General features: G+C 52.5%; 2 protein-coding genes across 2 annotated transcripts; one reads left to right on the top strand and one right to left on the bottom strand.

The window, feature by feature from the left end:
- Nucleotides 1-187: 187 nt before the first annotated feature.
- PV08_04844 (uncharacterized protein) lies at nucleotides 188-1958 on the bottom strand (the record flags this gene model as incomplete). The annotated part of the gene is made up of 2 exons (XM_016379188.1): nucleotides 188-1692; nucleotides 1763-1958. 2 exons carry the CDS (start codon nucleotides 1956-1958, stop codon nucleotides 188-190), a joined length of 1701 nt encoding a protein of 566 aa, XP_016237865.1.
- Nucleotides 1959-11640: 9682 nt separating this feature from the next.
- On the top strand, nucleotides 11641-13179 carry PV08_04845 (uncharacterized protein; the record flags this gene model as incomplete). The annotated part of the gene is made up of 3 exons (XM_016379189.1): nucleotides 11641-12564; nucleotides 12615-12923; nucleotides 12973-13179. 3 exons carry the CDS (start codon nucleotides 11641-11643, stop codon nucleotides 13177-13179), a joined length of 1440 nt encoding a protein of 479 aa, XP_016237866.1.
- Between the last annotated feature and the right edge of the window lie 562 nt (nucleotides 13180-13741).

The following is a 13741-nucleotide window of genomic DNA, read 5'->3' on the forward strand; positions in this document are numbered from 1 at the left end:
AGGGAACCAGGGCAGCTCATCTGGCCCAGGTACTCGTAGTTCGCCAGATCTTCGTCTCACGCCAACACAAACTTGCGCAAGCAAGCCCTGCCACGATAATAGGTCCAAATGCATACAGCATAACCTTTGTTGATAGGTACATTTATCATGGCACCCCTCTTGGTACCACAGTCACTTGTGCCTCGTTTCACCGTACTTCATGCCCTTCAACCTCCATTTGATTATCCTTGGTCAGTCCCTCCCTGATCGTCTCCGGAGCAACAGCGGCGTAGGGATCTTCTGCTTCTGCTTCTGCGTCCGGGTCCACTCCCTTCCTGTCCCTCTCCAGAATCTCAGTCTCGGCATCAGACGGTCCACCGCTCTCTGACACGGTGTCCTCCGTGCCCTTGACCTCACCGACTCTGGTACCCTCAAACATCCCACCGAATGGCGACTTCTTACGTGCCACCTTTGGGCTGGGTTCACGCGCTTCGGACACGACCGGGCCGGTTTCTTTTGCACCATACTTCTCGATGAAGGCGTCCTTCAGGACTTCATAAAGGAAGCTGTACTGCAATTCATTGATGACCATCATCATCCGTTGTTCGCGCAAGGTGTTGACCGTCTCCCAGATGAGGTCGGCTTCCTCCTGAAAATCCGGAGTCGTCGCTTTAGGCGGTCCACTCCTACCCCAAGTACCATTTGATTTCGGGGGGGCTCTGGCTGTAATGTAATCCGAAGGTGGCTCTACGAGCCTGCCAGCGTCCAATTCATGAAGAAGGAAGTCCAGGGCTATCCAAGTGCCGGTGCGACCAACCCCTGCTGAACAGTGGACGATCCGTGGAGAGTCGCCAGCTACCTTCTTGGACACCTTGATCAATTCCACCAGCGCCCTACGGTCTTCGGCTTCTGGTTTCCCGAAATCCGGCCAGCCGTTGAACAAGTAATGATAAATGACCTTTGATTCATCTCCAATGGTCAATTGCAACTGTCGCACCTCACACCTGACTGTTGCGTCATAATTGAGGGACAACAATGTCACTGTGCCACACTGACTTTGCGCTCCACCTGCGGTTTCCTGTCGTGTGTTTGAATCTGGAGACTCGGCATCTGTTTCGACGCTATCAGTATCGGCGCTCAATTTAGGGATATCAGAGAAAGGATCACCATCACTCGCTTTGTCTCCAGGGGCGTCTCCATTGCCCTCTTCATGCGCTGGGAGACTGATTATGGGATGTTCCATATCCCAGGGAAAGTATTGTGCGCATTTCTCTCTTGCACCTTCATATAGCTGAGTGAGCATCACAATCGCCCCGACATCACCCGTGGTTTCTTGCAGAACCATATGCCAGAAGTGGGAAAATTGGCCTTCTTTCGGACCTTGAGTGGCAATATACCTGTATACAGGGTCGGAGGATCCATCAGGCGAAGTGTTCTCCAGAGCATGCGAAGTAGGGTGTTCCTTGCGCATTTTTTCTTGCAGTAAGCGACCAGAGAGCCTGATGGGCGAAGCATTGACATAGTCAGATCCCCCAATGGGCTTCTTTAGCCTAATTCTTGACAAGTCCCAAGGCTGGACATCCTTGTATCGATTACGGCTTATCACAGCAAGCGACCGATCCAAGCGATATGGAGAGGACTCCGGGTTTTGAAGGGCATCTTGCAAACGATATCGTTCTTTCCACCCAATATCGGCAAAGGCAGCCGTGATCCCTATGTACGGTAAGCCACCGATGTATCAGTGCATGTCCAGGCTAAAGTCATTCAAGACGATAGTACTCACTTGCTCGATCCTTGTCTAGATACGCCGGCACCTTGGCGAGATTCCGCTGGCTGGAGTTACCGCTCTCACCAGCGGACTCGGTTGAAGACCTTGAGTTGGAAGTGGATGGGCCAGCCGCATTATTGGGCAACTCCTGCGATCTCTGTCGCTTCACGGACCCTGATGTTGAAGTGCTGATGTTCAAAGATTGTGGCATGGTCTGAGTTATCTCGGCTACTGTGGCGGCATTGAAGTGAGATGAGCCAGGCCCAGCTCGGGTAAAGTCAGTCTGGAGAGGCGGCAAGGATGAGGAAGTTTTAGGTCGAATCGTGAGATTCGGGGTTGTCTTGGATTTTTTCCCAGAATGGATGTGGAATCTGTGAAAGATAGACGGACGTTTGGGTGTAGAGGTGGTGGAAGATTCCCCAGGAGCGGAATGAGAGTCCTGGGGAGCGGCGCCGGCTTTATCAGTAAAAAAGCTTGAGACAGTCGTTGTGATCTGGAGTGATGGATGAAAGGCGTGACCAAGCTGGACTTGTTTGATGGGCTTGAATGTGATAATCGGGGGTGGTGCTTGTTTGAAGAGTGAGGTCTTGATTTTGTCGTCTGAGATGATGTGAATTTCGGGCGCTCCAAGGGATGGGTATATTTCGTATATTGGTGCGGCAAAGAGTGTCAAAATTGATCTTCCGGGGACTAATGTCAGTGAACAATGATATCCAAGTTCCGCGTTTGCTAGTCGGTGGTGATAACTCGACAAACAGCCAAAAAGCCCTTGTTCGCAGGGCTATCCGATCGTGATCCCCTGTTTCAGGTGAGCTCTAAGAATACGTGTAGGTGCTTTCCTTCCGACAAACAATGGATCAATCGGTAGGCAGCTTCGTGCGAATGGTTTGATAGGGATTGCTAAATAAGCGAACGATGCCTGCTTCCAATCAACCAGATTTGGCGTGAGGCTGAGATTGATTACATGCAGATAGATTGACCTCATGTTGCAGAAGGCCGAAGTAAGGTGGGGAGGGAGTATGTTTACGTAAGCGAAGACTGCGCTTTTGCTCGCCATCGCCCGTTCGCAAAATGTCATCGCGGCCAGCAGCCAATTCGAGTATCTTTTCAGTGTTCCTGTTGCCATGATTGACAATCTGTTCCCATTTTGAACCTGCCTCATCATTCTGCTTCTATCCCGACTGATGCCTATTGATTTGTGATCCGATCTCCAGCAAACAGCGTTGCCACAATGACCTGGTGGTGGATGTTGGAGGTATGCTCTCCCACGCCATCTTCTTTTTCCAGCTTCTGACCATAGCAGAAACGAATGATCGAGATGGTACGCTATTGACCTCTTGCTTCCACCTCGAGCTTTTCCCTTTCTTATCGTTGTCAGCTCCTTCGTAGTCCATCTTTCCATCGAGGCGTGCAAAAAGTTCACAGAAAGGTCCATGAGTTACAACACGGCAAACCCCCGGAGTACTATGGGGGAACACACATTGACTGTACGTGGTAACACTGCTGTCTCATTTCCCTTGAGACTGGAGCTGCTCCCCCTCTCAGCCAACCGAGATTGGGAGACCTGATCAGAAACTCACACTTCTACTCGTACAGCTGAACAAGAAGCTGGCCGCGGCCTAAAAAGCCTATTCAAGTTGTTTTGGGAAGAACTCAAGACCGGCCACAAACCAGAACCGCCGGCGAAAAGATGACATCCATTCGCCTAGGCGACAAAGTCACGTTTGCAACGAACAAGTCGATTAGCAAGGTGTTTAGGTGTTCACTGCAATTTGATTCAGAGAAGAGATGATCTAGCTTCATGGGTGGTATCTTGAACTGTAACGGGCATGATATTGCGGGCGTGCAGACAGATGATTTGGAAATTCTTGCGACATCAGACGAAATCCAAGTTTTTGCGAACTGAATCTCAGCGTAACCGGGAGCAGGATCACCATTAGGTCCACACGGTATCTTTTCTCCTATTTGATGCGAACGCTCGATACAAAGAGATGACCGGATAAGAGCTCGAAAACCGCACCTTTGTCCAGGGCGGGCTCAGCTTCGTGCAAAAGGCCGGGGTCATGGCAGCGTACCGCACCGTGGTACAATGGACGCGCCTTCTCTGACCATCGACCTCTCGTCATGAAGGATTCTGTTTGTCCCAGCAAGTATCTGTCGTACAGCCGAGGCTGTTGAGCTTGGACAGATTGTCGACGGCCGAGCCGGAGACGCTTCCACTCAAAGCTTTTGTTCTTGCAGCAGTCCTCCCAGTCTATGATGCTCGGGAAGACTCGGCTCTGTGGGTATCTATCCCAGGTTCTACACATCTAATATTGAAATTCGTGTACCGGATACAGATTGGGTCGACTCATCGTTACTCCTCCATGCGAGTTTGACCCTCATTCCATCCGAAGAGCAACAGCAATCCCAATTGCTACGCCTTGATCAACCTCGTGGTCTTGTCATACTTGAAGATCAGCGGAAGAACCTCGCAACGCCGAGGAAACGGCCGACATCAATTCACCACCCCTGTTCTCATCTTCGGATACACACGGATCTCAACCCTTGCCCACGTGCCTTTTCGTTTCAGGGTAAAGCCACCATGGCACCGAAGCGGCAGGAGGTGATAGGGCCGACCTATGAGGCGTCGTCGATCCGTGTCGGCTCTGTTCACGACATGTGTCGTCCTTCCACTAGAGCTCACAAGTGGTATCTTTACTTGCCTCGATCGGCCTTTGTCCCGAGGCACACTGGCAGTTGCTTGATCAGACAACGAAAGGCAATAATCGATCGGACCCATGAAAGGTGTCGCACCGTCGATTGTGACTCAAGATCCTGGCTATGATTGCATTTGTCAGTAAATCGCTCAATATAAAATATTGAATCGGACCGTGCACGTTTGACGTTGTACCCAGTGACTGTGGGCGTTTCTTGCCCAAGGGGTCTTGGAAAACAGAGGACAAGAGCGAACGAGCCCCTTTGGGAGTGCAAATGTGGCGATCTGCTTTCTGTATTGATGCCCAAACACCTTAAATTTGCTTTTTCTCGTACATACTGACGATCTCTAACGCGTCCCGTCCAAGTAAGTACGCTAGCTAAGTATGTTGCCGCCGATCAGGTGGGAATGAGTTTTTTGGGTTTTCTCGCCCCAAAGAAGACACCTGCAGTGATGATCGAAGTGCGCCATCAACGAATCTGTACGACAGGGCAGCAGCCTTTTTCGAGATCCCGCTGTCATATCTGCACGCTTTTTCCAACAAGGCGCGGTCGACCACAGGGGAGATCTTCCCAGCACTTCAAACGTGGCCATTTGGGGCCGGGCGCCGGGAAAGGCCCGCAGCGTATATACGAGTACTCCCGGAACTGCATAAAGCCACAATGCAGCGAGTGACCGAGGCGTACCTACCTGTGTTGATCAACGTTCGAAACTGGCCTGCATGTCGCGTCCGCTGAGGTAACGGGGAGGGGGAGAATGGAGTGCCACGCAGGCAGACACACGAAGTCAAGAGGAACGATTTTGTTCAGCCGCTTGTTGTGAGGTCCGCGACGTGACCTGCTTTTTTTGTCTTCAGTTTGCAGCCGCCCAGCCACAATACAATATTGCCGTGGGTTTGCACTCTCGCGGCCCCTCGTACAATGGCCTGGAACGTGTCTGGCTCTCATCGTTGATCAGTCCTCGCCCTGCGTACCGGAAAGGATGACTCGGACGGGACTGGGCGGTCGAAGAAAGGACTCTCTCTCTCTCTTTCTCTGTGCGCGTGTGCATCGGGGCGAAAACTTGCCACATCAGCAAAGCAAACCTCCGTAGTCGTCCGAACGACGAATATGTGCCTGGGTTCCCTTTTTTTGTCAACCCTCTGGTTGGTGAACCCCATCGTCGTCGTCGTTGTTCGTGTGTGAGCGTGCGTGTGTAACGGTGCAACCATGAGTGACGGGATAAAAAGGACCGGTTTTCATCTAATCCGGATCCCATCCAGCGCAAATGAATTCCAGAGCTGACCGACAAACCCCAGAACCACGCGCTGATTTTGTTTCCCCTTGCACCATCTGAGATTGTTGACAGCTGCGGGCCATATATCCTGAGTATCTCTCGAATGCACGTAGCAGTTGGTGTGCGCGGACCTTCTCATCCTTCTTCTTGCGACCGAAGCCGAGCCAAATTCGACCTCGCCGCCGCCGCTGCAACCAAACTAACTGGTGGCCCGTTACCGGTACTGACGTGGGTTGTCGTCCAACCAAGAGAAACCAAGCCAATAATGCGTCATGGTACAAACATGGCCGAGCCCCCCGGTAGATCAGTACATATGTACAGCTAAAAAAATTCCCCCAATCGAATCACCTTACGAGTACATACTTATACTATACAGTATGGCATGGATTGCAGATGCACGGTCCCCCCCCGGCTCCTTTGCCTACCTTGGCTGCATTATGCCCGCGTACCTGGGGTATGTTTTTGTTTATTTTGGCTCAAGCCTTTCACCCAACGGCCCAAGAGGGAGACGCGCTTCTTGCCAGGATGGATGACTTACTGTACCTATATTATTGGCCATGCTATCACGGTACTACCCTCGTACGAGTACCACTTTGCCCTCAGAAAGCTCCCCAAGGTTTGGGCGAGGGTCAAACTAAGTTTTGGGATAGAGGATGGTGGCTGCAAGTGTAGTGTAGTTGTGGTCTGTAGATCCCTGGCTTTCGTTGAAAAGAAAAAAAGTCCACAATGATTTCATTCCTCCCGAGCACACAGTAATAAAGCGAGGTCCCGAGTCCTGACTCGGTAGCAACGACGATGCCCTGTAGCCTGTAGGCTGTCAACATGGGTTCAGGGCACACCCGCGCTGCCCTTCCCTCTTTGACGGGTCCTAAATTAGTGTACGAGTCAACTGTCGCTCGTGGTATCCCATTTGCTCGTCCGGATCGAAGATACGAAACAACAATAACAATATGACCTTTTATTTTTTCCAAAGCCAAAGCCTTTTTTTTTTTAGCTCCGAGATTAAACATGACGACTACACAACTGATGACCACACCCGTCCAATGGGAGCTGCCCGGAGATCTGTGAGCGAAAGTGAGAAAGCAAATCCCTGTACTCGTAAAGGTTCCACTTGCCGGTGCCCATCGTTGAATGCCTGAGGTTCGGGTTGTTGTAGCGCATCCAATAATGGAGTGAGATGCCACAAAATACCACTCAACTTCTGCTGTCCAGCCCGGGCCCCCGGCATCTCTCGAGAAGCAGGGCAGGAGAGGGGGAAAACTCCCTGTCCAGCCGAGAGTGTGGAATGTGACAGCCTGCTCTGCACCTGCACAAGAAACTCCACGGGGTCCTGTTGTGTAGCAGGGGTCGACCTCGTGAAACATCGGTTCAGGCATCTTCGGGAACGCAACGAGCGGTCCGTGCGAGTTTTACACTTTCACCTTTTGCTTGGGCCTGAAGCAGCCTTATTATTACGACGACTGTACGTCAACCGTGTTAACTCTGCTGGAGGACTACTGTATGATTGTAACAAGTACAGGTACCTAGTTGAGACCCGTGCCTTAGCTCCCTGTAGCCATTACCTCAGGTACGGTAGAGGGAGCGCAGGGAGCTTCGGCTGTGCCGTCCGTAGCAAGTCTGTGCGCTCCCTGCGTGCTGTAGGCTGCGCTCTGCTTTAGATTGAGCGCGACTCGAGCAAGCTCCGAGCTCCGAGAGATGCCGAGGAACAGCGAGCTTTGCCGAACGCACCTTCCCGGATCTGGATGGCAGGTGGAGACTAGCGGCCTTGGCAATCGGCGCATCGCAATCTGGGCGGGAGGGAAATCTCTCGCCACGTGCCGGTGGCGCTGCACCAGGCTTTGGACATTTCCGTCCCATCTGTATCCGTACTCCGTGTCACCGTCACTGACGCCGCTTGTGTGTCCTCTCCATCCCACCTCCATTTCATCAATCCGAACATTTTCCACTTTCGATCGCCCCGATGTGATCGCCACTCATCCCGTGCGTAGTATAAGGCTAGAATGCGTGATTACGTCCTGAAGCACACGACAAAAGGCAATCGGAGAGCGTCCAACTGACTAGATCACCGGTGGCTTCATGCATTCTTACCCGTGAACCCATCTCGGTGAGACAAGGCTTGAGGGCAGTCCAAGACCCAGGCAAGAGTGATACTTCCCCCCCTGCGACGGGGACGTAGCGCACCTCGCTTCTTGCTCCGGACCGGACATGCGCTTCTTGACCTCTTTCGTGATACAGACAAGGCAGAGATCACACTCACATCGAGATGGTGACCCCGCCGACGAGGCCATCATCTACTTGCCATTCAGAGTTTGTGGTGAACTGGAGAGCAGGTCACTGTTCCCACATGAGCTTATCCTTTCGTTTTGGAACCATGAGCCACTCTGTCTGTGTTTCACCAGTTCATCCAAAAGCGCGGGCGGATAGAAGCGTCGCAATGCGTGATCCGACCATGGTCGTGGGAGATTTTTGACAGCTGTCAAATATGCGACTTTCCAGCCTTTGCGTACCCTCCTTACGTGAACTGGGAAAAGACGACGCTGTGACTGACGTTCGACCAGAGGAACCATTCCATCCACAAGAGGGGACTTGCTACCGGGGGCTCGAGACGTATAGTTTTGGCCCGATCATTAGTCTTCTGTCAGTAGGACAATGTGTATCTGCAAAGGCCCCTTCGTTGTCGGTTTGAGATGTCGCCTAAGCCATCAAATCCACTTGTTGTGCTGCGGCGGAAGGCCTCTTCTTCTGTCAAAGAGGGAGAATAGTCTTTGTGGGAAAATGCGTGCTTCCGAGCAACCAGGAGACGCGATGACGAGCACAAATCATTGGAGCCCAACTTTCCCGCGTCACGAAGGGTTAAAATAATACAGATGAATAATCGGTCGATAAGCTTGCAGCCACATCGCTTAGCGAGATTCTGGTGTATTGTAGCTAAAGATAGCCGAAATCTCGATACAATAATAGTTGCGGATCTGGCAGAAGGCGAAAATGAAGCGAACAGCACGAAGCTTAGATCCAATCTCACCAGGTTCGCAGTCTTGACAACACTTGGGGGGTTGTACGTGCTGCCCGTAGATGACACACGTCGGAGGACGGCCGTAGCTCCATTTCTGGAGGGGGTGATGATGAATCTGGGAAAAGTCGAATCATGAAACAACCCATGCATCGACGGCACGCTGCTCTGCTCGTACCAGAACATGAGCGTGAAGGATCTGGCAAACGGCCGATGGACCTCGTCGCACGGATAAAGGCTCGATAAACTCTCAAGGCACTTTGGCTTTGGGCAGGTAGGTGTACAGTAGTCGCAGTACGAATACGCACAATACACACCATCGTAAATCAAGGCTGAGCATCAGGAGACCTTCACTGATGGCTTATTCATCTGCCTCCAAGATTCCAAATCGCAAGGGGCGGTTTTTGGGTTTCTTTTCAAGAATTCCGCATCAAAGGATCCAAAGGAGTGTGCTCTTGACACACTAATCCAGTCGGTCCCTGGATGTACAGTAGGAACCCGACGTGATGGAGGTGGTGCCTGTGTGAAGGGGAGCATGATGTGACGGGCACTGCAGCAACTTCAAGAGCAGGAAAGTGCCCCCAGAGGATCTAAACGATCTGACCAAGGAATGTTTCGGGTCACTCTTGAGTCTTGATTCGTGTTCCTTGTGGACTGACCGGAAGTGCCATGCGGTACGTTGGTTTCTGAGCCCTGACCAGGAGGCCGGCGCAGAGAGGATTTGATCATGATGGCTATACTCCGTACACAGAGCCTGCTAAACACAGGTTAGCCCGCGGACTATGGTTTCGAAATATGGGAACGAGGCGCCCTCGCTTAGCTGGGGGGTTGTCTGAAGGAGTACTCCGTATCGGCCTCGTAATGGTTTGCCGCACTACTAGCTTGGAAAGCCCCCCAGCGACGATGGATACTCCGCCACCCGGTACAATGACCTACTGTATGCGGTGGGAGTTCTTTTTCCGCAGGCATAGGCCTGTGCTCGTGCCCGACAGGAGTGACAGGACTACTCCATAGGAAGTGTAATTGGAGTGTAGACTTTAGTCAGATCCAAGTGCTTAGGCTATCCCGGCATCTCCCTTTTTTGCCTCTTGAGTCAGATTGAGGCATATGCCGCCCGCTTCTGTTTCGAACCGGCATCGTGTCGGGTCGTACGTAATGCTGTGGATGAGGAGATTGTTCCATCTGTGACAACGCGGTGATGAGCCACCGTTATCTGCTTCGAAACGCTTCCGGATTGCTCTAGAGAAGGGTGGGCTGGTGGAAGGCGGCGACAAGAGCGATTGATTGTGTGCAGTCCTGGGTAGGAAGGAATGGATGCGAGTTGTGAAGCCCGCAGAGAAACGACAAGGCGCACACTAGGCAGGCTAGTGAGACTGAGCCTGCAGCCGGGGAAGGTATAATGGTCTCCCTTAGCTACCTAGGTAGGTAGGGCGAATTAGCTGCCAACAATACAGTACGTACAGCAGGGTAAACTCATTAGAGAAGTCCAGACGAGACTCCGTACTCTGTATAGGAGCATCCGCACTTCGTAGCAGGGTCGATTGACCCGTTCGGAAACTCAATAGCCATCTGGGAGAGCTGGTAGCGCCCTCCGTTAGACACCTCCCTTGTACTCGTACAGTACTCCCTACAGAACCCGTTGTCACGAATTCACCGAGCAACTCGTGCACAAGCTGGGTTTTTAGTGGGTTAGGCATTATGATTGTTGTGCCCATCTCCAGGCAAGCCCCGGCCTGTCTCCCTGGCTCCCTGTCTCCCTGGCTCCCTGTCTCCCTGGTTCAACGGGTCACGGCACTGGCTCACCAGGCGGGCCCATCACACTAAAGGCACCCTACGCTAGGCCCAAAGTCTGAGCACACATGCCTGGTCCCTGGCATCCTGGCTCCTGCAGCCACCCCGAATGGCGACTGGCTGGCGTTGTCCCATCGCCATCGCCCATCATGATCGTCCATCTGGCTGCTGCTCGCCCCTGTCACCCACCACCAGTGGCCACAGAGCCAATACGCGGTGCCCGTATCCACTTGCTTGTCCCCTCCGAGTAATAGCCCCCCGAATCCTTTCACACTCCTCTAGGCTATGGGTGCCCAAACGCTATCTGTCTCTCCCCTCCCAAAAGCCAAAAGATCCCCCCGATCCACCTAAGCCTATAGGCTACCAGGCTCTCAGAGGCCGCGGTGGTGGTTCTGGGACACACAACTGACTGGCAGTGCCCCCGTCAGACCTTTCCATCATTCCCACGGCCCATGCTAGTGCGATCTCTCGATCTGTTCTCCGCCCATCTCGCTCTCCAAGACTCGCTCATTCTTTCCTTCTCTCTGCCTTGCACCCGTCACCATTCTCTCGACTCCGGATCCCGTCTAAACCTGCGTCTCTGCTGCATATCACCGTCAGCATCCTGTTCCGCGACTCTCTTTGTGTTCGACATCTAGGGCTCACAGTCTTGTCGTGCTCTCCTCTTCATACTCTGTTTTCTGCGCTCCTCCAGGCAATCGCGTTGGGTCCGATTGGTGCAGCAACAGAACTTCTGTTGACGGCGTCCGGAATTTCATATCCGCACCTACACATCAACCACCATCATTGCGGCACCGTCGGCGAAGAGACGCAAACCGTTCCCCTTGAGCATCTACGCAAACATCTTCTGAACCAGAGCCACTTCTGGTGTTGTTTATTGGCACGACCGCTCAAACGTCACGAGCCCTGCGTAACCTGGTGTCGGAAGACATTGAAATCTGCGCGGAAACCTACATTGGCAACACAGAAACCCTCTTCCGCCAATCCGCCCATATGGTTGATTAGACCTGCTCTTGAACATACTGACAGCGCTTGTCGAAGAGGGTACCAACTACATTGATAAGTTGCCGTCATGGCCACTTTGGACTTGGGTCCTAGGCAAAGGTGTGTGGACTATTCATGGTGTGTGCATCGGGTGTGGACTTTGTTGACGGACTCTACAGGGACACTCTTCCCCCAATCAGCCACCTAGACTTGGATGCAATCAAGAGTGATAGTAACGGGCAGTCTCGGTTCACCATGCTGAATGGACTCAGTATCTCGACCGCCCCAATGAGCAGTCCTACAACTACCATGTATTCCGGGCCTCCCGCTCCGTATTCATGCGCTCCTTCGACGGCGGGATCTGCGTCAGGATTGTCAGGTTATATCTCTCCTCCAGAGTCCACAACTCGACGCTCTACGCGGGACGAGAGAGAGTCACCAGGCCTACGCAAATCACTTCCATCGATACACGAGGCGCTGGGTGACCGATCAATGTCACTCTCTGGCCCTCTGCCGGCCGCATCCCAACAACCTCTGCTTGCGACTCCCACCACAACTGTAGGGCAGAGTTTCCCCGATGGTCCAAAGGGACCCGCCAATCCTTTTTCACAGCCTCCAGGTCCAGCACCTGTTCTCAGAGATGTCTTTGCAGCCCCTGCAAAGAACGGCTCGCTACCTGACAAACCTCCCATCCCTTCCGCTGACCCACGTCAACCGGTGTCTCAGCACTTTGGCTATCCTGGGTCTCCGCCTTCTCAGCCGCCACCGCCTGCATTCCGTTCCTCGTCACTAGCCAATACGTCGTTTTCCAACCACAACGATCACCTTCCAGCGACGTCACCTCAGTCCTACGATCCTCCCAAAACGCAGTATCCTTTACCTCAGTTCGGTGCTTCCGCAACCTCAAATGTCCCAGTTCAGCATGAACCAGTACAATTTGGCGCTGGCACCAAAGGGGATCTTTCCCGACCGCCATATTCCAGACCCGATGATATTCAGTTCAGTGACAGCGTAAAGCGACATTTGGACGTCTTTGATGCAGAACTAGGATTTAATGAAGTAAGTTTCTTACATTTTCTCATAACATTACCAGTCCTGACCGTCTACAGATTAGCGAGGCTTCCGCAGGGACGCTTGATTTCGCCAGAGTGTGGGCTCCGCGCTTCCACCACGGTAGCCGCTCTGGCTATTTCCACGAGGCGCTCCCAAGTCTGAGCGAAATTGATGACGCACTTCGCCAATCGCATCGTACTCTTGAGAACTTGACTCATCTGCGGGAGTTGGTTCTTGTGAATGAGAATGCAAAGATTGAAGAACGGGCTCGACAAGCTGAAGAATACCGTGGCTTGCCTGATGGGTACCGAAACCCCGGTCTAGCAGATAGAGGCGAGAGAGACGCCAAAAAACATCGACGTGGAGTAAGTAACGTCCATAGACGTGAGAAGAGCGTCACTGACTTGTGACCAGCAGAAGGCTGCACCACCAGGACGATGTCATAGCTGCAACCGCGCCGAAACGCCTGAGTGGCGAAGAGGGCCTGACGGAGCTCGCACACTATGCAATGCCTGTGGTCTACACTACGCCAAACTCACACGGAAAATGGGTCTTAACAAGGCAGCAGCCTTGACGGGCTCAGGCTTGCGGCCAAAACATCTAGACCAGACACGACCTTGACATTGGTCATGCGATTTCAACGACGAATCTAGTTACGTTCCATACGCGAGCTCTTTCAGGAGACGACGATGATGATTTACACGGCTACGAGATGTTCCTCCAGCCACAAGATTGATTTCTATTTGGGTTTTGGCGTCCCGGGAGGCAAGCTCACTTCGAATGTGCACTAGAAGCAATTAGGCGACGGTTGGGGCTGTGATTGTACAAAAGGGACTCACGCAAGAATGTCCCAAAAGCTTTGGGTCTGGAAATGGCGTATACGGCGTATGTTTGCACAGTGTAATGCCTTAGAGGCATTCGGAAGCATGAGCGATGATTTACGTCGCCTGAAAGGATGGACTGTTTCTGATACCCCAAACCGCTGCCTTATTAGAGGCTACATTGGAGCATTTTGGTTCCATCATACATGTCTTTGGTATTGTTATTATCTATTGTTGGACGGGGCTGGTAGGAGACCCGGTGGGCACGATTGAGTCAAATGAGAAGGGATGTCTGGGTTTGCTTTTTTGTGATGGCTGTCAGGACTGGTGACGGCGACACCAAAGCTGCACCTGTTCCCCCA

This window comes from Exophiala spinifera (genome assembly GCF_000836115.1).
Source record: "Exophiala spinifera strain CBS 89968 unplaced genomic scaffold supercont1.3, whole genome shotgun sequence".
Taxonomy (NCBI): domain Eukaryota; kingdom Fungi; phylum Ascomycota; class Eurotiomycetes; order Chaetothyriales; family Herpotrichiellaceae; genus Exophiala; species Exophiala spinifera.